The 24,989-nt window shown below is 40.8% G+C and overlaps 1 protein-coding gene across 2 annotated transcripts in view; it reads right to left on the reverse strand.

The window, feature by feature from the left end:
- SLC7A2 (solute carrier family 7 member 2) overlaps positions 1-24,989 on the reverse strand; it is a 71,678-nt gene that overhangs the window by 7,071 nt on the left and 39,618 nt on the right. For both annotated transcript variants that reach the window (XM_065946649.1, XM_065946648.1), the window contains 10 exons: positions 22,896-23,286; positions 22,297-22,452; positions 17,663-17,828; positions 16,370-16,503; positions 12,792-13,014; positions 10,909-11,048; positions 6,764-6,866; positions 4,437-4,642; positions 3,081-3,247; positions 2,028-2,136 (listed from right to left, as the gene is read on the reverse strand). In XM_065946649.1, the coding sequence (XP_065802721.1) occupies positions 2,028-2,136; positions 3,081-3,247; positions 4,437-4,642; positions 6,764-6,866; positions 10,909-11,048; positions 12,792-13,014; positions 16,370-16,503; positions 17,663-17,828; positions 22,297-22,452; positions 22,896-23,271 (1,780 nt within the window). In that variant the 5' untranslated portion in view covers positions 23,272-23,286. The remainder of the gene's footprint in view (positions 1-2,027; positions 2,137-3,080; positions 3,248-4,436; positions 4,643-6,763; positions 6,867-10,908; positions 11,049-12,791; positions 13,015-16,369; positions 16,504-17,662; positions 17,829-22,296; positions 22,453-22,895; positions 23,287-24,989) is intronic.

Below are 24,989 nucleotides of genomic sequence, written 5' to 3' on the forward strand. Positions count from 1 at the left end.
AACTGAGCGACTGAACTGAACTGAACTGTACATGCATGTTTTTCTCAATAAATATTTTTGAAATATTTATGTAAAAAACTATTTACCTCCTCAAAAGTTAACACTATACTTTAAACAAAAGGATATATGGGGAAAAGTCTCAAATACTTCCCAAATACAAGTGCTGGATTATTGGAGACAGAGCCAGATAGTTTGGAAAACACGTCCTGTGTGAATGGGCTTCCCAGGTGTCTTAGTGGGTAAAGAATCTGCCTGCGATGCCAGAGACCTGGGTTTGATCCCTGGGTTGGGAAGATCCCCTGGAGGAGTGCATGGCAACCCACTCCAGTATTCTCGCCCAGAGAAGCCCATGGGCAGAGGGGCCCGGTGGGCTACAGGCCACGGGGGTGCAAAGAGTCAGACATAACCAAAGCGACAACACACACACCCCGTGTGAGCAGGGAACAGGGGTGTGCCTTACACACGTCACTGTCACCAGGAGAGGATGAATAACTGTGCAAAGCAACCGTTTATTAACAACCACACTGACTGAGGATCAGAGGGGAAAGGTTTTAAGCATTCTCACAGGATATGTAGGCATTTTTGCTGTGTTTTAGCTATAATTTTAAAAATTGATTGAGAGTTTTGGGTTGATGTGAAATGCCTTATAATTTTCCTATGTAAACTAATGGGAAGCAGGCCACCAATGTGTATTTTGGCATGTGCAGTTGTGAGAACTGATTCTGTTTCCTCTCATGTCCTTAGAGGTTTGGCGCTCTAGCCTTCCTGTCCTCAAATAAAGGTAGCGATGCCACCGATTCACAAAGAAACAGAGGCACAGAAGCAGGGGTGGAACGTGAACCAGGCGACACGGCTAAAAAGCAGCAGGGGAGGACTGAAACGCGGGGCGGCTGGCCCTTCAGCGAGGTCAGGCGCACGGCTGAGCTTCAGGGAGCTACCACCGGAGGAGGCAGGCAGCGGGCCGCGGAGAGGCCGGAGCGTGGGGAAGCTCCCCGCCAGAGTTCTGCATCTTCTGGGCTCCGAGGAAGGGAGGCAGTTCCGCTTCCTGTGCCCCGGGGGAGGTGGGGAGCCCCGGAAGGAATGACTGGTTCATCCCCATCCCGGAGGGCACAGCTGAGTCACAGGGGGCTCCCACCAGGATCCTGGCCCTGAGGCGACAGAGCTGCCGGCCGGGAGCGGCCGCAGTGACAGAATGCCCCAGTGCGACCTTGTGGACGGTAACTTTTGATCCACCCAAACTCCCTGGCACTGTGTCAGATCCCCCCAAACGGGCAAACCTGGGGTAGCTGCTGGGGGAGGGGAAGAACTAGGTTAAACCTCCCACTGGCTCAAGCGGGTCGGTGGCTTGAGACTGAAACCAAGTTAGTTTACAGCCAGAGCAAATACACACACACACACACAAAAGTGAATGCGACTCATTATGCCAAAACCGTCAGAGCTCAAACTCTCAAACTCCTCAGGCCACCAGTTACGACAAAGTTAAAGTCTGAATTTCCAAGTCAGCTTTCACATAGGACACTGAAGAAATCATGATGAAAACCGATGCAGTACAGATGTAAATAAGCTCATTCACAGTATGTAAGGTCAAACTCCACCCCACGGGTCTAACAGAAAGACATTTGGGTATCAGAAAAGAAATTTCTTGCAATTAGCTCATTCAAAATGTTGCCAGAAATTCAATGGTGCTCTGGAAGAAACTGGCTCTGCAATCAGACTCCAGGGGTGCTATTTGCAAACTAGATCCCTTGACTTTTGATGGGGGAAGCTTCATTTTTCTCACTCAAGAAGTTAGAAAAAATAGGATCTACAGAGTTTTACAGAGTTACTGCAGCAACTGAATTATAAAAAGGTATTTGGAAAACATCTGGAAAAGTAGGTATTCAGGTATTCTAAAACTTGGGAAAGGAGGAAACAAAAAAAAAAGCTTTTGTTTCTAGGAAGGGGGTGGGTTGCATTTCTCTGAAATGGCACATGACATAGGAAAGAGAGAGTCCACGTTCAGAAAGTGAAAACAGGAGACCACCTACCAAGCGCCATCCAGATGCTAAATCTGATCCAGGTGTCTGTACTCAACTGGACCATCAAGTAAATGTTCACCAGGATGCTGAAGGCTGGCAGGAACGGTAAGAATGGAACCTAAGGAGGGAAAACATCACAGATATACTCAAATTTTAAAACACATTCCTCAACTTGTTTTAACGTGGTGGCAACTAATTTGACATACATAGATACTGTCACAGTGTGTAAGATTATATTCTCACAAAAAGAACTACTTGAACAAAAACCACTCATCTAGAGAATGGGCTTCCCAGAAGGCTCAATGGTAAAGAATCCACCTGTAATGCGGGAGACCTGGGTTCGATCCCTGGGTTGGGAAGATCCCCTGGAAAAGGGAATGGCAACCCACTCCAGTATTCTTGCCTAGAGAATTCCATGGACAGAGGAGCCCAGCGGGCTACAGTCCATGGGGCTGCAAAAGAGTCAGACACGACTTAGTGACTAAACATCACCATCCAGAGAATACTAAAAGGAGCCCCATACTTCCCATCGTTTACTGCAGCGCAAAGCTACAGAGGGTTACCCAGCCACTAACACCTGCATTATCACCAAGATGCAGCAGGTCTCAGGGTTTCGTTCAGGGTTTACTGGTTTCATTCCGATATTAAGAGGGCATGCCACTGGAACTCTGACTACTCTTGAGATCTCAGGGGGCTTCTTCCAGGAAACCCTCTTCAAGTTAAATTCTGCTCTGAGTTCAAATGGGACAGAATAACTTCACTTCACAGTGGAAGAGCTTTGGGTGTGGACTTTCTCGAACTTGTAAAATATTCTAGTTATTTTTCTGATGCTTTAGAGTATTGAACAAGAAATTTGTTTACTATTATATAGAATAAGGTACTAGAAGTACACTCAAGTTTTTGAAAAGAAGACAAAAAGGAACATCCCAAAGGACCGTGTCGCTCTTGTTCACTGGTTAACATCATCAGAGTGCTTTTTAAATTTTTTTTAAAGTCACAAAAACTAACGTACAAGAGAAAACATGTATGATATTTAGGATCATGAATCCTCATGACACATACCATAAAGGCGACTTTCTGCTGATTCTGGGGCTGCCTCCAGATGATGAGTACAATGGCAGCACAGAGAACGAGAAACAGCACCAGGAGAGCCAGGCTCCACGCTTCCCGTCTGGCGATGGCGTGGACGCTGTGCGTGGTCAGGACACTCAGGCCCAGGATGAGGAATGCTGCGGAGATGACATGTTCGTGAAACAAAACCAGCACGTGACCTTCACTCAGACCCCTGCATTCAAAGTCTATTTTGATATCAAGTTCTTTATGTATGTACTCTGCCAAATACTAAGATTCTTCATTTCTATTTTGGAAAGACATGCCTGATTTCCATGACTTAAGAATCCCGCTTCGTCCACTCATGACTTTCTCCTCCTTAGAAGGCAGCCTCCCCTCTGGGCTCTACCATCCTGCCTTTCTGCCAGTCTCAGATGACATCACTTGGACTGATGGAACACTGTCCAGGGTGGCTAGTTCCCTTTTTTCCCAATGGGGAAAGCAAATCTGTTCGTGTTCAGCTGTTGTAGACACTGTTCATATAAACAGATAATACATGATCTGCACCTTTTCTTCCTGTTTCAGAGCGGCATCACTGCCTACCCAGGTAATCTCTGATCATCGAGTCTGAATTAGGGGTCCCTACCATGCGCTCTCAGATAAAGTTGTACTGCCCTTAGCTCGCCACCAATGCAGCTGCTCTGTAAAGTCCAATGAGAGCAAGAACCATCTTTCCTGACATCCCAAGTGCCCAGGGGGGTTCCTGGCACATCAATAAATGTTGCTGAAAATATGCTTGATTACGTAACTGTGGGTGAACAAGCAGGATCTGCGGTACGGCCTCCCACGCTCCCCGGGTCCCAGTTCAGCTACAGGCAGGGGTGCTTCACTTCCCACAGGAAGAACCCTCACGGCTCACGAAATGGACCAATTCTGTACTTCTGCCACCCTCACCTCAGGGCAGCAGTTCCCAACCTTTCTGGCATCAGAGACCAGTTTCATGGAAGACAATTTTTCCATGGACAGTAGGGGATGGTTTGTGGATGATTCAAGTGTGTTACGGTTACTGTGCACTTTATCTCTATTATTATTACATCAGCCCCCCTCGGATCATCAGGCATTAGATCCCAGGGGCGGGGACCCCTGCCTTAGGGAATTTCTTCTTTTCTTCTTCAATTACCAATATACCATTGACTTATTTTGCTAACATAACGAAGGTCTCAATGACCAGTGACCCCTTAGGTGAACATTTCAGGACTGAGAGCATTGCTAACATATTCTTTCGTCCTCTTTCACATCACACCTGCTCCACACCCCCCCCCCCACACACACTGGGTCTTTATAATGTGCACGGTGAAGGGAACTTACCCAGGAACCCTACCAGAAAGCTGACGAGAGAAGCAGACTGTCTTGTGGGCAGAAGCGAGGGGCTGAAGAGGGCTCGCAGGCTGAAGCCCTGTCCCGGCAGCATGGTGACCTGAGACTCGCTTTTGGAGGTTCTGCTGGCACACGATCCCAGAGCTTCTTTCTCAGAACATTGCTTGGGCTGCTCGTAAGATAAGCCGGGCTGGTACCTATTCCAAGTAAAAGTGTGTGTCTTTATTCTCAAACAGACACCTGGTCCAAATGAAACAAGCACCTAAAACTCTAAGGGAGATATTTCCATTCACAGCTGGTGCAGTAAACGCACAAGTCTGTGGCTGCAGCCTCAGGGCTGCTGAGGCAGGTCACACACGTGCTCAGCAAAATACCTGCAGCAACTCCGAATTTCCTGATAGCCACTTGATTAGAAAGGTAGATATATTAGACGCCGAAGAGAGTTACACTGTAACGTGAGGCACCTGTGACGATAAATGATTACTCTGGAATTATCTATGTTCAAGGGAGATGCCGTTCATGAACACAGCAACCCTGTTAACAGAAACCCTGGTTAAATATCAGCTACAGGGTAACAGGGGCTTCCCCCGTGGCTCAGGAGTAAAGAGTCCGCCCGCAATGTAGGAGCCGCAGGAGACGCAGGTTCAGTCCCTCGGTCAGGAAGATCCCCTCAAGGAGGGCATGGCAATCCACTCCAGCATGCTTGCCTGCAGAATCCCATGGACGGAGGAGCCTGGCGGGCTACAGTCCATGGGGTCGCAAAGAGTCAGACACAACTGAAGCGACTTAGCACACACGCACGCACAGGGTTAATATAATATGCAGCCTTCAGTTTGGTATTGGAAGGTCTCACTGCAGCCTGCCTCCAGTCTCATCTCCCTCAGCAGTCACCTCCCACCCATTCTCCTTTATTACTGATCCCCTTCCTCTTTGGCTGGTGTCAAGATATCAGCCTGCTTTAGCTCCCAACATCTGCCCTGGTCTCCCCAGTGCGATCTTCTGAGAAGTTTTTGCTTAAATTTAAAAGTAGTATTTGTCTCCCATCTGAAGAAGAAATATGCTCACTGTGAAAAAATACACAAAAGCATGCAGAAGAAAATTAAGACCATCCATAACATTCAGTGTGAATCACTGTTAGCATTTTATTACAATTTCAGCCAGTTAAAAATGCATATATGTATATTTATTTGCAAAAATCATTTTTTGTGTGTAAATGTATGTTAAATAAATTCAGATACTACATATAGCTTTGCATCCAGAAACTGATATCTCTCTCCATATAATTAAATATCATTTTATTTGCTGTAGAACAGTCTACTGAATAAATGTACTCTTATATAACTATTCTATTTTTTTAACTTAAGTATAGTTGATTTATAATGCTGTGTTAGTTTCTGGTGTACGGCAAAGTGTTTCAGTTTATATATGACCTTTTTCATATGCTTTTTCCATTATGGTTTATTATGGGATACTGAATATAGTTCCCTGTGCTACACAGTTCAGTTCAATTCAGTTGCTCAGTCGTGTCCGACTCTTTGTGACCCCATGAATACAGTAGGAACTTATTGTTTATTTATTAATTATTATACTATGACAGGGAAGCCTGGCATGCTGCAGTCCATGGGGTTGCAAAGAGTCGGTCACGACTGAGAGGCTGAGTGCCAGCACAGCCAGTTAACACCATTCTCTGACTCTTTGCAACCCCATGGACTATAGCCCACAAGGGTCCTCTGTCCATGGGATTTCCCAGGCAAGGATACTGGAGTGGGTTGTCATTCCCTTCTCCAGGGGAACTTCCCAAGCCAGGGATCAAACCCAGGTCTCTTGAATTGCAGGCAGATTCTTTACCATCTGAGCCACCAGGGAAGCCCCAGTTAACACCATTCTAAGAGTTTCAGGCCAACAGCAAAGGGATGCGGCCACACATATAAAGACTAAAGCTTGAGCCTGAGAGCTTGGCAGCTGCATCACCAGGACTAAAATTACGGTATTCTAAAGTGTTTTTATGCGTTATGAGAATTTGTTGTTCACATAGATTAGGCCAACCTATTGATAATTATCAACTGTATTTATTTGCTTAAGGACCAAGTATGATAAATAGGCTTCGTATTCACGTTTGTATGCCCATGGCCTCTTGCTTCTGTGAGACAGCTGCTGCTGCTGCTGAGCCGCTTCAGTCGTGTCCGACTCTGTGCGACCCCATAGACGGCAGCCCACCAGGCTCCTCTTTCTCTGGGATTCTCCTAACTCCATGCAAACAAGGCCAGTGAGCCCTGACTTTATTTCCCGGGTGCCAACTGACAAGGAGAACAACCCACCTGAGGATGAGAACACAGGCTGCGACCAGAGAGTAGGCCAGAAGCGTCCCAATGGACATCATGTCCACGAGGGCCTTCAGGTCGAACAGGAACGCCATCACAGCTGTTGGGGAAAAGAAAGAAGGGGAAAGAAGAGCGCCTGTGAGAAAATTCCACACAGCTGATGCCAAGTCAGAGACAAGGGATGGGAAATTTTTTGTTTTAGTGCCGATGATAAGTCAAGTAAAGCATAGAAAGTATATTTCTCACAGTTAATAAGATGTTCCTTAGGTCATACACACTGCTAATAAAACTTCAAAACCCCTCAGCGATCTATCAAGTACAAAATACATCTACTTTGATTACTTAAAAAATATTGCCTTGACAAAGAGTGAAAATACTGTATGACAGAATATTCGCCTTTGATGTTTCAGAAGAAAAAACATTGCCAGGAAATACTGGCAGGCTCCTTTTAAATAAATACATAAATAAACAAAAGAATTCAAATGGAAGAGCTTTCATTATAGATGTTATATAACCATTTTAATTTCCATCTGCATTCTGAGTTATATCTTGGACAGGATAAGGTCCAATTAAATTATGCTTCAGATAGAATATAAATCCTATCCTGATTAAAACCACACACTCTGACTAAATTTAAACCATTTGGGTCTACCTCCAAGCCCTAATAATGTTAAGAGGCAAAGTATACTTCACATAGTTGAATAGTTAACTTGCAGCTTGCAATTTTTTTCTCCAATGAAGCATCAAACTAGCGACGATATTAACTGGAATTTACCAAATAGTCGTCCTTATCATAATAAGTAGAGAACATCACACCCCACTCATGTGGCACTCCAGACATCTCAGCAATGCTTTCTCTCTTTATGATCTCAATTTATCTTCAATTCAATAGTCCTATGAGATGGGGGCAATCATTTAGGTTCAGCTTTATAGATCAACATTTGGCTGTTTTTGAATAAACCCCAGCAATTTCACATGGTTTAACCTAATAAGATCATTACTCTTTTAATAGACGGGTTAACTTAGCAATGTTACAACTACTGTGTAGAAGTGGTGTGTGTGCGTGTAAGTCACTCAGTCGTGTCCGACTCTTTGGACCCCATGGACTGTAGCCCAACAGGCTCCTCTGTCCACGGGATTCTCCAGTCAAGAATACTGGAGTGGGTTGCCATGCCCTTCTCCAGGGATCTGCAACCCAGAGATTGAACCCAGGTCTCCTGCACTGCAGGTAGAAGAAGGCTCCAGCTAAACCAATATGCCTGTCCGTGGCCCTTCTAAAATAGCACATAATTTTTTCCTTTTTTTTTTTAGATTTTATGTGGACCATTTAAAAAGTCTTTATTGAATGTGTTACAATATTGCTTCCACTTTATGTTTTGGTGTTTCAGCCCTGAGGTATATGGGATCTCAGCTCTCTGATCGGGGATCAAGCCCATACCCCCTGGATTGGAAGATGAAGTCTGAACCACTGGGAAGTCCCACATTGTTTCCTTAAATACATTCCATGCCTTATTTTGAAAAATTTCCATTGCTAGTACAGCTATACATTAGATTACAATTTTAATGTGTCTTATAAGAATCACAGATAACCTGTTTTAGGAAGCCAAAACAGAAGAAAGTGATAAATTATCCATACAAGCTCTCTAAGTTAAAAACAAGCAAGAAGTGAGACTACAAAATAGCAAAAATGTAATATTCAGAAAACTAAGATCATAGCATCTGGTACCATCACTTCATGGCAAATAGATGGGGAAACAGTGGAGACAGTGTCAGACTTTTTTGGGGGGGCTCCAAAATCACTGCAGATGGTGACTGCAGCCACGAAATTAAAAGATGCTTACTCCTTGGAAGGAAAATTATGACCAACCTAGATAGCATATTAAAAAGCAGATGCATTACTTTTCCAACAAAGGTCCGTCTAGTCAAGGCTATGGTTTTTCCAGTAGTCATGTATGGATGTGAGAGTTGGACTGTGAAGAAAGCTGAGCGCCAAAGAATTGATGCTTTTGAACTATGGTGTTGGAGAAGACTTTTGAGAGTCCCTTGGACCGCAAGGAGATCCAACCAGTCCATCCTAAAGGAGATCAGTCCTGGGTGTTCACTGGAAGGACTGATGCTGAAGCTGAAACTCCAATACTCTGGCCACCTCATGCAAAGGGCTGACTTATTGGAAAAGACCCTGATGCTGGGAGGGATTGGGGGCAGGAGGAGAAGCGGACGACAGAGGATGAGATGGTTGGATGGCATCACCGACTCGATGGACATGAGTTTGGGTAAACTCCAGGAGTTGGTGATGGACAGGGAGGCCTGGCGTGCTCAATTCATGGGGTTGCAAAGAGTCAGACACGACTGAGCAACTGAAGTGAACTGAATGTTTCAGTGCTCTAAAAATGTTAAAATTATCTTATTTTAATTATTAATTTCAATATCTTATGCTGTCAAATTAAATTCTAGAGGAAGAAGGGCAAATTTTTTAAAATTCTGAACACATAATAGAGAATTAATGGGCAAGATTTTACAGGAAAAAACAAAAGCTTTTATGGAGTAAATAAAATATGTTATCTTTTGTCAAGATTTATGAACTTTCATTAATATCGTAATGCACTATTTAATCATAAAGTGGGCCTTACATTGTCTAGTGAAAACTTCATTTTATGGGGGCAGACATCTTAAGCAGTAAGAAAATACGTAATTTGACCTCCCAACATACATCTTAATAAAGGGCCAAGTTTATTAAGAAGACATTTTATAAAGGGCAGTTGTTTAGGAAAATACTTAAGATTCTGAAAGAATCCTATTTCATACATAATTAAATATTAGTATTCTGTAATCTAATTTCCCAACAATTCAGAGCCTCAATAAAATTATCATCTTTGGTCTGAATTTATACTACTAAGAGTGTTTACCGTTTTTTCTCTAAAGCTTGCTAAAGTCCTTCTCTTGCTCCATATAACAGCACCTCTAAGGTCATTCACTCAATCTGCAAAATCTGAAAATTTTCATGTAGAATAAGAATCTAGACAAAAGCATTTTGATGGATATTATGACATGCCAAAAGGGAGGCATCCGGAGTTGTTTTTTTTAAAAACATGACAATATCAAAGCTCTTGAGAGGAAAAATAGATTCCTAATGGGGTTTATGATAATATAGGTATTAGTAACTCTTAAAGAACTATGATGGGCCCAGGAAATGGGGTTAGCCACCATACTGAGGGCAGTGATAACAACAGCCAAGTATAAATTATCTTTGATATTTCTTATATTTAATTAAGAATGGGTAAACTTTAGCTTTTCAAAAATCCTATGACCATTTAGCAATATTCAACTTATATCCTGGATAACAAACAAAATATTGAATCATTATTTTTAATTAACAATTCAAGGATTAAGTAATCATTCTTTAATTAACATTTTGTGTGTGATAATACAATTTTATGGACTCGTTTCATTGATCTGAAAAGCACTGAATACTTGATACACGATAAGGAACCACTGTAACCCTTTGTACATTTGTTAGAAGCACAAAGGTTAAGGTAACAAAATGGTAACAAATCTCAAAGGGTCAGTTACGAATTTCAGTAGACCGCCACCACCACCATTTGCAGACATGATCCCAATATTGGTACCCTAATTTATCAGTGATTTTGTTTTCAACTTACATGCACAGCAAGCAGACCCGCTTTATAAGTCCATGCATGCACATAAAATGATCAAGTCTAATGTTGAAGAATCCCATGTTTGTAAAGCTTACCAGAAATGACCCCTGCGGTCAGTGTGGCAGCTACTGGTGACTGCCTCTTACTCACTCTGGCAAGAAATCTAAACAGTAAACCATCCCGGGCCATGGCAAACAGAATTCGGGGTAAAGGAAACATGGAACCCAGAAGACTAGAACAGAAAAATCCATAATCCACAAGTGAGTTATTACAAGTATTAGTCTAGACGAGTCTATACAGGTAAAGACTGGACACACTAGAGTACAGAACCTATACCAAAAAAATGTTCAAAACAGGAAACATTCAGAGAAGTTACTGATATTTATATATGTCAAAACAGAAAACCACCTAATTTTCCATTTTTTTCCCAGAATCCTTGGTGAAAAAAGATCCCCCTTTACTTAATAAAAGTCAACTCTCTCTCACCTGCCACTGCACCCGATGATAAAGTAGCAATTATTGGTGTCTTCGTTTTGGAATTGATTTGAGCTAGACATTTGAAAAGCAACCCATCCTCCGCCATAGCATAGATTACACGAGGCATTGGGAAAATGGATCCAAGAAGACTGAATAAAAAGCAAACACATGCAGTATGGCAAACACATTCATGCAAGATTACATCACAGAGCTGCAATTAAGTCATTGTATAAAACTCAGCATCACAGCTACTTGCTATTTTTTAAATGTAATATTTAAAAATATTAACCATGGAGCAATTTATTATACTCTCAGAGATAATCTGCTCAGCACAATTATCAGGCTAAAAGCAATGCTGCAAAGAATTTGTGCAGTCCCATGATTACTACTGAATTAAAACTAAGTAATTAGATTTAAAAAATTTTTAACTTAGAAAATTTATAAATTGATATGTAATTATAGAAAAGACAGTAATTTAATTTTATAGTATCTAGTCACTTCATTTATTGAATAATTACACATTTACATATATTTTACCATGATTTTTTGATCAAATTTGAAATAATTCTCAGCATAAGATAATCAAGATAGAAAAAGGAAAAAAGATGAACTTGCTGTAAATTCAGTATATAGAAGCAGCCTGAATTAAATATCAGCAAGAGTGAAGTTAAAGAAAATGATTTTTGCTTTAGCTGTTTTGAATTACTTGTGTGTTTACTGACTACATCATTCCATACATGATTAAGTTGTAAAAAAAAATTTGCAATTTAAGAGAAAATAAGTAAAATACACTTTTTAAACTCCATCTCCTTTATCTTCTAATAAAGCGTGGTTGAGCTTGGCCACAGATAAATCTTGTCCGTCTCTCTTCTAAAACTATGGTACAAAGTATCTTTACAGTTCAGATTTTTGAAACTATTCAGAATAAACCTTAATATTATCAGATAGCTGAGGATCCAAGAGAGGTCATTTGTAATTGCTGCTTAATACTATCTTGAATACAAAAAAACAAAAAGGATTTTGAGGGGGGATAAAAGAGCTAGGCTGATGAATTACACAAAAAGATTTATTTTTTAAATTTCAGACTTTTAGAAAAATTTCACTTCAAGAAATTAGTAATCAAGCAGAGATTAATTTTCCCTTTGTAACAGTGCTCGACAGTACAGCACTCAAGTGAAATATGATCACATGTTAAAATATGAGTAGCTCAGGAAACTTGAGAAATGAATTATAAAATATTAAAATAAGCAGCTACTGAAAATCTGAACACCTGAGATTCAACTATTCTTATCACACAGATGTATACAAATCGCCACCATTAACTTGAAACAGTAATTTCTATTTCTAGACCAAGTTCACCCTGATCAGTGCTAAGACAAAAAGTTTCAATATTTCATAATAAAAAGCATCTTACACTTAACAATGCCACAGTATATATTTTTCACAAACACAGACTTGATATTATTTTTAAAAAACAGCAGAAAATGTCAAGCCTGCACATGAGGTCTCAGTTGTCTGTAGCACCAGAAGTAACACCAAAGACAGCAGGGAAACATACTAGTGTAAGTACTGTCAAGTTTTACAATAAGTTTTACAATACATACATATACAAATACATATGAAATATATAAATGTGCATAAATGCCATATATATTCTCGAAAGCTTGGACCATCATTATCTTTAAAAACTGACTTTTAACAGCTCAGGGGGACAAGATTTTATCACTTAAGATTTCAATACAGCAATTCTGGGTGAACAATTCAGAGAATATAGTTGTACGATATGTTTCTCCTGTTAGGATTGTTTTTAAAACATACAAAAGCAATTCTGTGGATACCAACTACCTCTGCAGTAACCCACGCAGTCCTGCCCCAAAGACAACGCGATGTACCTTGTTGACAAAGCGCAGAGGGAGCCTGCTGCAACGACGTATTTGGCTGGCCCCCACCCGACGTACTCGAAGGCCACAGGAAGCGGGCTTTTCTCATCCAGGAGGTAGTACGGCATCATCAGTGTTAAAGCGGCCGAGACCCCAAAATAGGCCATAAAGCAAACGAGCAGAGAAGTCACAATTCCAATAGGAATAGCTTTCTGAGGATTCCGGACTTCCTCACCTGAGGAGACATAAACAAAAGACTGCATATTTAATAAAACACAACTAGTTTATTGCAGCACTGTTTACAATAGCCAAGACACGGAAGCAACCTAAATGTCCATCAATAGAAGAATGGATAAAACGCTGTGATGTACATATACAATGGAATATTACTTAGTATTAAAAATAATGACATAATGCCACTTGTAGTAACATGGATGGACCTAGAGATTTTCATACTGAGTGAAGCAGATCAGACATAGGAGAAATAGCATATGACATCCCTTATATACAGAATCTATAAAGAAATGTTACAAATGATCTGTTTCACCCTTGATAATATACATGCTTTGATGCTGCTCTCTCAAAATATCCCACCCTCGCCTTCTCCCACAGAATCCAAAAGTCTGTTCTGTACATCTGTGTCTCTTTTTCTGTTTTGCATATAGGGTTATCATTACCATCTTTCTAAATTTCATATATATGAGTTAGTATACTGTATTGGTCTTTATCTTTCTGGCTTACTTCACTCTGTATAATGGGCTCCAGTTTCATCCATCTCATTAGAACTGATTCAAATGAATTCTTTTTAACGACTGAGTAATATTCCATGGTGTATATGGACCACAGCTTCCTTATCCACTCATCTGCTGATGGGCATCTAGGTTGCTTCCATGTCCTGGCTATTATAAACAGTGCTGCGATGAACATTGGGGTGCACGTGTCTCTTTCAGATCTGGTTTCCTCAATGTGTATGCCCAGAAGTGGGATTGCTGGGTCATATGGCAGTTCTATTTCCAGTTTTTTAAGAAATCTCCACACTGTTCTCCATAGCGGCTGTATTAGTTTGCATCCCCACCAACAGTGTAAGAAGGTTCCCTTTTCTCCACACCCTCTCCAGCATTTATTGCTTGTAGACTTTTGGATAGCAGTCATTCTGACTGGCGTGTAACGGTATCTCATTGTGGTTTTGATTTGCATTTCTCTGATAATGAGTGATGTTGAACATCTTTTCATGTGTTTGTTAGCCATCTGTATGTCTTCTTTGGAGAAATGTCTGTTTAGTTCGTTGGCCCATTTTCTGATTGGGTCATTTATTTTTCTGGAATTGAGCTGCAGGAGTTGCTTTTATATTTTTGAGATTAATCCTTTGTCTGTTGCTTTGTTTGCTATTATCTTCTCCCATTCTGAAGGCTGTCCTTTCACCTTGCTTATAGTTTCCTTTGTTGTGCAAAAGCTTTTAAGTTTCATTAGGTCCCATTTGTTTATTTTTGCTTTTATTTCCAATAGTCTGGGTGATGGGTCATAAAGGGTCCTGCTGTGATTTATGTCGGAGAGTGTTTTGCCTATGTTGGATGCATGAGACAAGTGTTCGGGGCTGGTGCACTGGGAAGACCCAGAGGGATGGGGTGGGGAGGGAGGCAAGAGGGGGGATTGGGATGGGGAACACATGTAAATCCATGGCTGATTCATGTCAATGTATGGCAAAAACCACTACAATACTGTAAAGTAATTAGCCTCCAACTAATAAAAATAAATGGAAAAAAGAAATGTTACAAATGAACTTATTTATTTACAAAACCGAAAACAGACAGAGAAAAAACTTGTGGTTGCCGGGGGGGAAGGGTCAAGGGAAGGGATAGTTAGGGAGTTTGGGATGGACGTGTACACACTGCTATATATAAAATGGATAACTAACAGAGACACTGCATAGCACAGAGCACTCTGCTCAATGTTATGTGGCAGCCTGGATGGGAGGAGGGTGTGGGGAGGATGAATACGTGGATATGTATGGCTGAGTCCCTTTGCTGGGCACCTGAAATTATCACAATGCTCTTGTTTTTTATCACAACTTTATTAATCAGCTATTCTTCAATACAAAATAACGATTTTTTTAAAAACAAAACATGAATAGGTAAAACATGAATTCTTCTGCTTCATAGTAATTCTACTCAGCTTCTGTCTTTTGTTTTCTCAGCTTGCTCCATCTATGCTACATGAAGTTCTCTCTCTTCTTGAGGTCCCTATGCTGTCATAAAAAGATCAAAGTCCAGAGGCAAGAAGACAAAGCAAGATATCCTGCAAGTCAGTTTCCTGCTTCCAGAAAGAAAAAACATGCTATTCCAGCATCACAAAATGTTTAGAGATAGAAAAGCAGTCTTGATCCATTTGGAAAATGATTCACCCACAGAGATTAAACATGGCATTCTACAGGCCCTTAATTATGAAGGCTCCCAAATATATGGAGACAAACTTCTTCTACTCAGTGCATTGATTTATATTAAATTTTAGTTTCAAAAAAAAAATAGTACTTTGGAGATGTTTCTAATAAGAGTTGGCATTTGAAATACCCGAAATACGGTAAATTATAAGGCCCTGCAATACTGTGAACCCAGAGAAAGCACTAGGGGGTGACTGTAACATGATTACTTTTTGTACTGGATAAAGAGAAAAGAACGATCACAATATATTTTGTCCTATTAAAGAAACAATTTAAGAGCATGATCATCATTTGTTACTCACTGTGATAGCACTCGGAGAAGGCAATGGCACCCCACTCCAGTACTCTTGCCTGGAGAATCCCATGGATGGAGGAGCCTGGTAGGCTGCAGTCCATGGGGTTGCTAAGAGTCGGACAGGACTGAGTGACTTCACTTTCACTTTTCACTTTCATGCATTGGAGAAGGAAATGGCAACCCACTCCAGTATTTTTGCCTGGAGAATCCCAGGGACGGGGGAGCCTGGTGGGCTGCCGTCTATGGGGTCGCACAGAGTTGGACACGACCGACGTGACATAGCAGCAGCAGCAGTGATAGCACTTCCAGACCAAAGATTAAAGGCAGTGATTACAACCAACATTTATAAAGTAGCTGACAGCTTGCACAGTATTTTTCATAATGTATTTTGTTGTTGTTGTTTAGTCAGTCAGGCGTGTCTGAATCTTGGGGACCCCATGGACTGTAGCCCACCAGGCTCCTCTGTCCATGAGATTTCCCAGGCAAGAATATTGGAGTGGGTTGCCAGTTCCTTTTTCAAGGGATCTTACTGATCCAGGGATAGAACCCATGTCTCCTGCTTGGCAGGTGGATTCTCTACCACTGAGCCACTTGGGACACCCATACTGTATCTTAGACAACCTTCATAACATCTGAGGGGAAGACTCTGCTCTCTCGATTTTACTAACATGGAACCAAAGCTCGGAGAGTTCCATTAAGGTTCCTTTTATACAGTAGGGGCCACTTCTGGGTCTGGAACAAGCCCTTATTACCCCAGGTTCCACTCTCTTCCCTTGACCTTCTGTTGTCACCCATGGGTACTCATGTGGTTCAAGGAACACTCTTGCCTTCTACACAGAGCCAAGACTCTGCTCTTACCAGTTGTTGCAATGCAGTCAAATCCCACAAAGGCATAAAAGCAGGTTGCAGCCCCAGCCAAAGTTCCTGCAAAGCCATAAGGCATAAAGCCACCAGCCCCATAGACGCTTGTTCCATTTTCAGAAGGTGGGTCCCTGAGGAGGAGAAGAAGCACATTGGAATGTCATTTTCCTAGAAAACTGCTTATTCAAGAGATTTGTCTCAAACTCCATTCCTGGAAGGTTACTCTGTTCATCATCTCTTGGAAACTAATATGTACAAAACTAAAAGTAAACCCTGATTTTTTTTCACCCAGCCCTAGAGGATGTGATGGTGTTCCCAACAATGGCTCCCTCACCAGTTGCCAGCTCTCAACTGGAGGCTGATCAATAGCATGAGCAGGAGGCTCAGATCCACTTTGGCTGGAACTTACAGCCAGGCAGGGTTTTGAGAACAGAGATCTCACCTATGTATGGGCCATGATCTGAAATAAAGACCAGAGACTTTCTCTTATCATAGACAGTGGAGCAGACTGAGCATTTGAAAAGTTTACTATAAGACATGTGACAAAGTGAAATAAAATTCTATAATCTTGATAAATAATACTGAAGTTTTATTACATGTTAAAATTGTATAAAACCAGAATATACTAAATTTTTGCCTCATTAGAATGGCTACAAACAACATAGGTAAATAAAAACATATACATCACTTCATGTAATAGATACTTCTGTAATCTTATTTACACATAGGAATATTAAACTTAAATCTTAGGATGAAAACTTTCATTTGAAAATTCATTTTTGAGATCAAGCTTAAAGTGAAATGTATAGACAATTCTGCTTATGCAATCAATAACATCCTCAAGAAAAAAAAATCAGGCATGAAAATTACTACAAGGTTGAAAGGATGCAGTGGAATCAAATGGTGTCTCCAAAGGGAAAAACAAAAGGATGCATGATCCAAAAATGCTCATTGTTTTTTAGAAGTGACAAACATTTGGGGGAAAAAACATTCTTCCAATGGTTAAGAGCTCTCATTTCTTCCCTTAAACCCAAAGCCAAATCTGAAGTTAAGAATCAGCAGCTTCACAGCCTGAAACAGCTGCTCAGTGGTGAACATACCCACACACTCGTGCTTTGGGGAAAACCTGGGAAAAACAGTCCTGAAATAGAATAGACCTTCACAAAGTTCTCGGAACTAAAAAATTTGAGAACTGTTGTTCTAGAGGAAAATGTAACATAAGACAAAAGCAGGCAAATTAAAAAAAAAAAAAAACCTCAAAATAGGAGGAAGAAAAACCAAATATTTTACCTGGCACTTGCAGATATATTTTTGAGAAAGTCTTCACTAATCTTCCAGTTTGCCACATTTCCTTTCACAAACCCAGCAACCATAACAAAGAGAAGCACCAGGATATTGACAGCTGTGAAGATTTTATTCACCCAAGCAGACTCTTTCACTCCAAAAGATAAAAGACCTATGGAAAAATAAAGGGTGCTTTAATTTTTACCTCGCCTTTAGGAAAAGGCTACAGCAGTTTGAGACAGTTACAGGTTTTAGGATATTATTTCAGCAGGATTCATATATTTAACTGACACTATCCCTTTCTATGGAGAGTTTTCACTCAGTCACCTAAGTATATACAGAACTAAAGATTTCAGAATGCAGACTGTGCTCATAGCCGGGAGATTTCACACTCTTCAATTAATGAACACATTCAGGAACTGGGTATTATGACCAATGGGCGGGTAGAGGAGCATGCTAAGTCATCTCACTCGTATTTGACTCTTTGAGACCCACGGACTGTAGCCCGCCAGCTCCTTTGTCCATGGGATTCCCCAGGCAAGATTACTGGAGTGGGTTGCCATGCCCTCCTCCAGGGGATCTTCCTGACCCAGGGGTCAAACCCATCTCTCCTGTCTCCTCTACTGACAGGTGGGTTCTTTACCACTAGTGCCAAGGGAAGCCCTAGCATTTCAGGCAGGTGGATGTGCTAGTAACATCAGGAATCATTCACAGGTGGGCAGCGCCAGGTAGAGGTAAAGTAACTTAATTTTAATGAAATGTTACTCTTAAAAAGCAATTTCAAGGTTAATGGCTGCAAAATTTTGAAAGAAAATTTTCTTTCTCTTTTCTTTCAATTATATTTTCTGCCTCCTACTTACTGAATACATTAAACAAAGTAACTCTTCAACTGTCACTCCAAAGATTTTATTGAATCAATTCTCACTTTAATAGCTTTATTTTTATATTTTGATTGTAAAGGCAATCAATTTCCTACTCAAGTAACTTGAAAATACAGAAAAAAAGAAAGAAAATAAAAGATCAAGTGTAATCTCCTCTTCAGAATTTTGCGCGCGCGCACACACACACACAAACACACACACACACACATTTCCATGTCAACAAACATATAATTTTATTTTTAACAGCCACATACTCTTCTACTCTATGGATACACTATACTTTACTCCTATATTTACAAACAGGTCATTGTTAGTTTCTTACAACTATACACTATACTTTACTCCTATATTTACAAACAGGTCATTGTTAGTTTCTTACAACTATAAATAGTACTGACTTAATCATCCTTTTACAAATATATTTTAACACCTTCTAATCATTTCTTTACAATAATTTTCTACAAGGTAGCACCATATCAGTGATATACACTTTATATAAGACTTTTGGTTCATACTGTCAGAACAGTTTCCAGAAAGTTTGGCCAGTTGAAATTGTCCATTTTTTCCCATTAGGTTATTCTTATTCGTACTGATTTATAAAGCTTATTTATACAATAATGCTATAAGCTCTCTGATTGTACATGTATGCAGCATGTTTTTCCCAATTCATCATGTACTTTTTTGGGGAAAGAAGACCATTATACTACTGCCATTTATTATCTAGATTCAAGCATGCTAGGGGCAAACACATGGGCAGTTCCTGCGTTGAAGAGGAAATCAACAGGCCGGGCTGGCTCCGTAATTACAAAGCCAAGTGATGTGGAGTAGATTATAACCTGATGGACTCCACCTACCACATTAATTAAGTGAATTATGCACTTAAATAATTTTTAAGTTCCCTTCTAGTCCTAAATTTCTACAATTTTGTATCTCCCAAATTACAAATATTAAAACAATGTGGTTAATTTGAAATATGGGCTAGCCTAGTTCTCCAATAAAAGAATGACAAAGGTTTTGCTGAGTTTTATTTTACTCTGTTAACAAGAAGATTCAGTTTTTATGGCAGACACTGCTTGTGGTCTACCTAACTATCATGTAATAATTTTAATTTTAACCTTAGTGTTGATAACACATGTAAGAAAGTTTTATAGTATAAATTTTTCCTTTAGTTTCTACCTTTAGGAAGATTAATGTTAACCCCAAAACATGCATCTTTATTTCCTTCCAGTCCTTTCCTGATTGTATCTATCTTATTAATACTTTAATCCATCCTGTATAAGGTATGAATTATGGATCAAAGAAAGTTTACCTTTTACTGTTGGGGGAATAAGTGTGATGAAAGGCTTATAATCACATATTTACTTGTATGTATACCACCCATGTCAAATCAACAAAATTATACAAGTAGGGATGAGAATGCTGAATTTCATCCCCAGAATTATACAAGAATACAACTCTATTAGCAGCATAAAGGAAAACCGCATGGTCAGTGTAATTACTGACTCTCAGTACAACAGCTGACTCTGCAACTGTCTGTCAGATTAGGGAACACTATACAACGATACACCTTGGAAATGCACACAATACTGCTATAAGACTTTGGAAAATAACAAAGCCACCTCCACGGTTTGTTTCCCAATACCCCAGGTGTGCTCTCATTCTGAAAGCCCCAGCTCCCGCCAGTAGACCAGTTACCTCTTGAAATTCTGCCTATGCTTCCCTTGTATCATTAATAAAACCAACAGCCTCAGCTGATAAGACAATTGACCTTGCAATATGAATAAAGATTATAGCAGAAGGTTTTGGTCTTCAAAGTTTCTAAGAACAAAGTTAGCCTGTAATCTTGGCCTGTCCTGAAAGAAAGGCATGATGCTCGATGAACTCAGGACGTAAGACGCAAGCCAAGGCCCGAGTCTTGCCATGGAATTTAATGACGGGAACTGTGTCACAGCTACATGCTTCTCATCATTTAGAGATTAAAGCTGAATATTTAAGGTCACTGAAACCATCCCTAAATAAAGTGTGGTGTAAGTAATTTAATGTTACTAGGCTGTTGAGAAACCAAAACAAACAAACAAAGCCTAACACCTGTGGAAAAACCACTGATGCAATTTTTTCTGACATTAGGAAGAAAATATCAAATAATTAGGACCTATAAATTTTGTTCATGTCACTAACCCTGTCCCTACATAAAACATCAAATTAATGGCTAACATTTTAAGGGGCAAAGCTATTTTTAATTATATAATTTTTAAAATATGTTTTGATATGAACCATTTTAAAAAATCTTCATTGAATTTGCTACAATGTTGCTTCTGTTTTATGTTTTGTTTTTTTGGCCATGAGGCATGTCGGATTTTAGCTTCCCTGACCAGAGATCGGACCCTCAAACCCTGCACTGGAAGGCTAAGTCTTAACCACTGGACTGCCAGGGAAGTTCCTTAATTATATAATTTTATAAGGAAAAATTATAGAAAGAGAGGGAGAAAGTAGCTTGAGATAAGGTTGGACAGGAATGCAAGAGTGTATTAAACAGAAAGTAGAAACAGACGTGAACTTTATTCTTAGTGCAATGTTTGATGGGTTTAGCAGTAGTACAAGGTAGAATGACAATCAAAATTGAAAATGTTCAAATAATTAAATACCAGGCAGGGATGAGCTGTGTCTACAAAATGAAATTGCCTGCCATCTAAGTGCTTACTATGCATCAAGCAAGAAGCCTGCACAAGATAAACACTGACATCCTCACTTTATGGATGAACAAACTAAGTCATGGAAAGATTAAGTCATCCAATGTTCCACAGATAGGAAGCGGCAGAGTAGAACTGAAAACCTGGTCACTCTTGATTCTAAATCCTCTGCCTTTCTAAACCACTATGCTACACAACTGATGAAAATGGGAAAATTCCAGCATCAAGTATGTTTGTTTACATAATGTCTGCATGAAAAAAATGACAGGTAGTTTGAATATGCTCCCTTTTCAACCAAATGTCTACATTCTATAGGCATAAACAGAAAGACTGAATTTCTTCTAGAAACAGTATGCTTGCAAACATCTTTAGTTGTAACTGATAAGATGAAATAATGCCCCAAATTTTACATTCTTCCTTATTTTGAAACTTTGTAGCCATTTCCACAAATCTCCAATTCGTATTATAAAATTGATGTACCTTATCTGATCATTTAGTGCCTTCCGGGTATCATTTATCTCGGAAGTACCAATACTATTTCTACAGTTCTGTATGATTTAGATTTCTTTGTAGATAGACATTTTACTTATTTACTGGCTGTGCTGGGTCTCTGTCACAGTTGTGATGCGTGTGGGCTGCTTTCCAGTTGCAGCGTGCCAGCTTCTCACTGCGGTGCCGTCTCTCGTTGCTCGAGAGCATGAGGGCTCGAGGCTGGGGCTCCCAGGCTCTAGAGCACAAGCTTAGAAGTTGCGGCAAATGGGCTTAGTAGTTCTATGGCATATGGGATCTTCCCAGACCAGGGATCAAACCCACGTCTCCTTCACTGGTAGGTGGATTCTTTACCACTGAGGCACCAGGGAGGCCCTAGATTTATTTTTGAAACATGACTATCACATAAGACAAAATGTGATTCTAGGTAGTGACGAGGCCCACAGATCTCCAACAGTAACTTCTGTGTGTAAATATCTTGCCTAGCCCTGGCACTTCGGCCTAAAATTCAGCGGTAACCTATTTTCCTGGGACAACTAATCGGGCTCACCTTAGGGAGAAGTGTAACTGGTTTTCTTACCTGCAAGAAGTAATATAAGGCACACAGCAAAAAAGTCTGGATACTCTGCAAGGCCAGTATAATTCATTTTGAAGTATGTCCGGAAAAACTGACCGATCTGCTTGCTAAGAAGTTCATCAAAAGTGCCACTCCACGCCCTTGCAACGCTTGATGTTCCTTCCAAACCACAGAATATACAAGGTCAGTGGGAGAAAATTAATACCATCTTGTACGCCTCTATTCTAGGACAAACATGAGTCAGTTCAGACAGAATTGAAAATGTTCAACACATATAACATTATCTCACAATAGCAAGCAAATGCGCAAGTCCGCAACTGTGGAATCAGGTAACTTTACTTGCATTAAAGAACTGCTGTCTTTTAAGAAACAGATTTTCAAGCTCACTAAGGGACATATTCAGGGAAAAAAGCAGAATCACCGAATTTTGTGATTAGGAGTCACTGAGAGACCAGAAAAATGAGACACACAGGGAGTAAGTGATATACTCAGATCGCCTAGGCGCTAGTTAAAGCAGACCCTACAAAGAACCCTAAGGTCGCTGACTCAGGAGTGCTATTTCTACCATCCTAACCAATTAGGTTGAGTTTTTGGAAACATACCTATCACATAAGATAAAATGAGATTCCAGCCAGTGATGAAGGCCCACAGTTCTCCAACAGTGACATAAGTGTACAAGTAGGCAGACCCAGTCTTGGGAACTCGGGCCCCGAATTCCGCGTAGCAAAGACCTGCCATCACGGAAGCCAGGGCAGCAATGAGAAAGGAGACCACGATGCTGGGGCCAGAGTCCGCTTTGGCCACCTCCCCGGCCAGCACGTAGACCCCAGCGCCCAGCGTGCTGCCCACCCCCAGGGCGATGAGGTCCACGGTGGACAGGCAGCGACACAGTTTGGTATCTTCTAAACTGTCCAGAGTGACGATTTTCCTCCGGACCAGACATCGGGCAAAAGACAGCGCTGCTCTGCAGGGAATCATTCTGAAGACGGCAACCTGAGGAAGAGAAGGGACGGCATTAAAAGCTGGTCTGGAATCCTCTCTCCAGTTCCCTGCCCAGCTTCCCAGCAGCTGTGGCACCTGACTGCTTTTAACATGATGCTGGAGGTGTGGCCCGGAGCAGTCAGGAGGGTTAAATACACTGTGTTAAGTCACTTCAGTCATGTCTGACTCTTTGCGACCTGTCATGAGGTCCATGGGATTCTCCAGGCAAGAATTCTGGAGGGGGCTGACATTTCTTTCTCCAGGGCATCTTCCCAACCCAGGGAATCCTGAATCTCTGGGGAGATTCTCCAGGGAATCCCCATCTCGAAAGGGATAGAATCCGAATCTCCAGCATTGGCAGGCTGGTGGTTCTTTACCACTAGCGCCATGCCAATAAGCCCAAGCTGTGATTTTCTGAGTGCACTTTCACGTGGCCTTTTAGAAGGGACTGCCACAAGTGGCTTATTTGGGGGGCAAAGGAATTGGAACCATGGGCAATTAAAAAGATTTGCCATTTTTGTGTGCTATTGCAATTTTTTAATAGATAATTTTATTTGAAAATTTAGTTAAACCATGTTGGGATAGAAACTTTTACACAGCTTTTTGTTTGTTTTTGTCTTTTGTTTGTTTTGCTTTTTGGCTGTTGGGCATGTGGGATGCCAGTTCCCCAGCTAGGATTTGAACCCACACTCCCTGCATTAGAAGCATGGATTCCTAACCACTGGAGGGCCAGGGAAGTCCCTGTTGTTGTAATTTTTAAAGCTATGTCAACAGAAATAAATTCCAAGAGATAGCTCATTTATCCTTGCAGCAAGCAAAGGGGTAAATCACCTCATCTTTTTGTTTCTCTGTGTTGTCTTCAATCATTTCTTGAACTCACATTTTTTAGGCCTTATTACATCCCCCAGGGATTGTAGTCTAGACTACACTCCTAAGATTATGTCTAGAAAGGTGTGGAACACAGGAACGGCCCCTAGTTTTACAGGACTTATAGTCTAGTTAAGGCCTAAAAGCAGGTAAAAACATCATCATTATGTGGTCTACAGCTGTGTCAATTACTTGTGAGCTCTGCTTTCATTTCCTTCTGCTCATTTAAACGTAGAGCCACTTGAACCTTTTAGAATTAGAAAATCTCCCCCAGACATCCTGAGTGCCACGCTGTGCTTACTCGCTCAGTCGTGTCGGACTCTTTGCAACTGTGGACTGTAGCCCACCAGGCTCCTCTAGCCACGGGTTCTCCAGGCAAGAATTCTGTAGCGGGGTGCCCTGCCCTCCCCCAGGGCACCTTCCCAACCCAGGGATCGAACCCAGGTCTCCCGCATCGTGGGCAGATTCTGTACCAACTGAGCCACCAGGGAAGCCCAAAACATGCTCAGAGATTTTTAAATAAAACTGCTATTCAATTATGCCTAAAGTGTGAATTTGTAATAAAACACACATTTATTTATATTTACTTACAATTTCTAAGTAAATAAATAAAGCCAAAGTCCATGCCTAGTATGACATGTTCTTTTTTACATGGAATGAATGAGGTAGATAGAAAGTCTTACTCCCCACACCTTACAGGCCCCAATAATCTAACACTGAAGAACAAAGTATGGATTGAGTAAGGGGAAAAATATACATATTACATAAAAAGTCTGACGCGCAATATACCAAAATATTAACAGTAATGACCTTTGGGTGGAAGGCTAATTTTTACTTCTATGTATTTC

Source organism: Muntiacus reevesi, chromosome 10 (genome assembly GCF_963930625.1).
Source record: "Muntiacus reevesi chromosome 10, mMunRee1.1, whole genome shotgun sequence".
NCBI classification, from domain to species: Eukaryota; Metazoa; Chordata; class Mammalia; order Artiodactyla; family Cervidae; genus Muntiacus; species Muntiacus reevesi.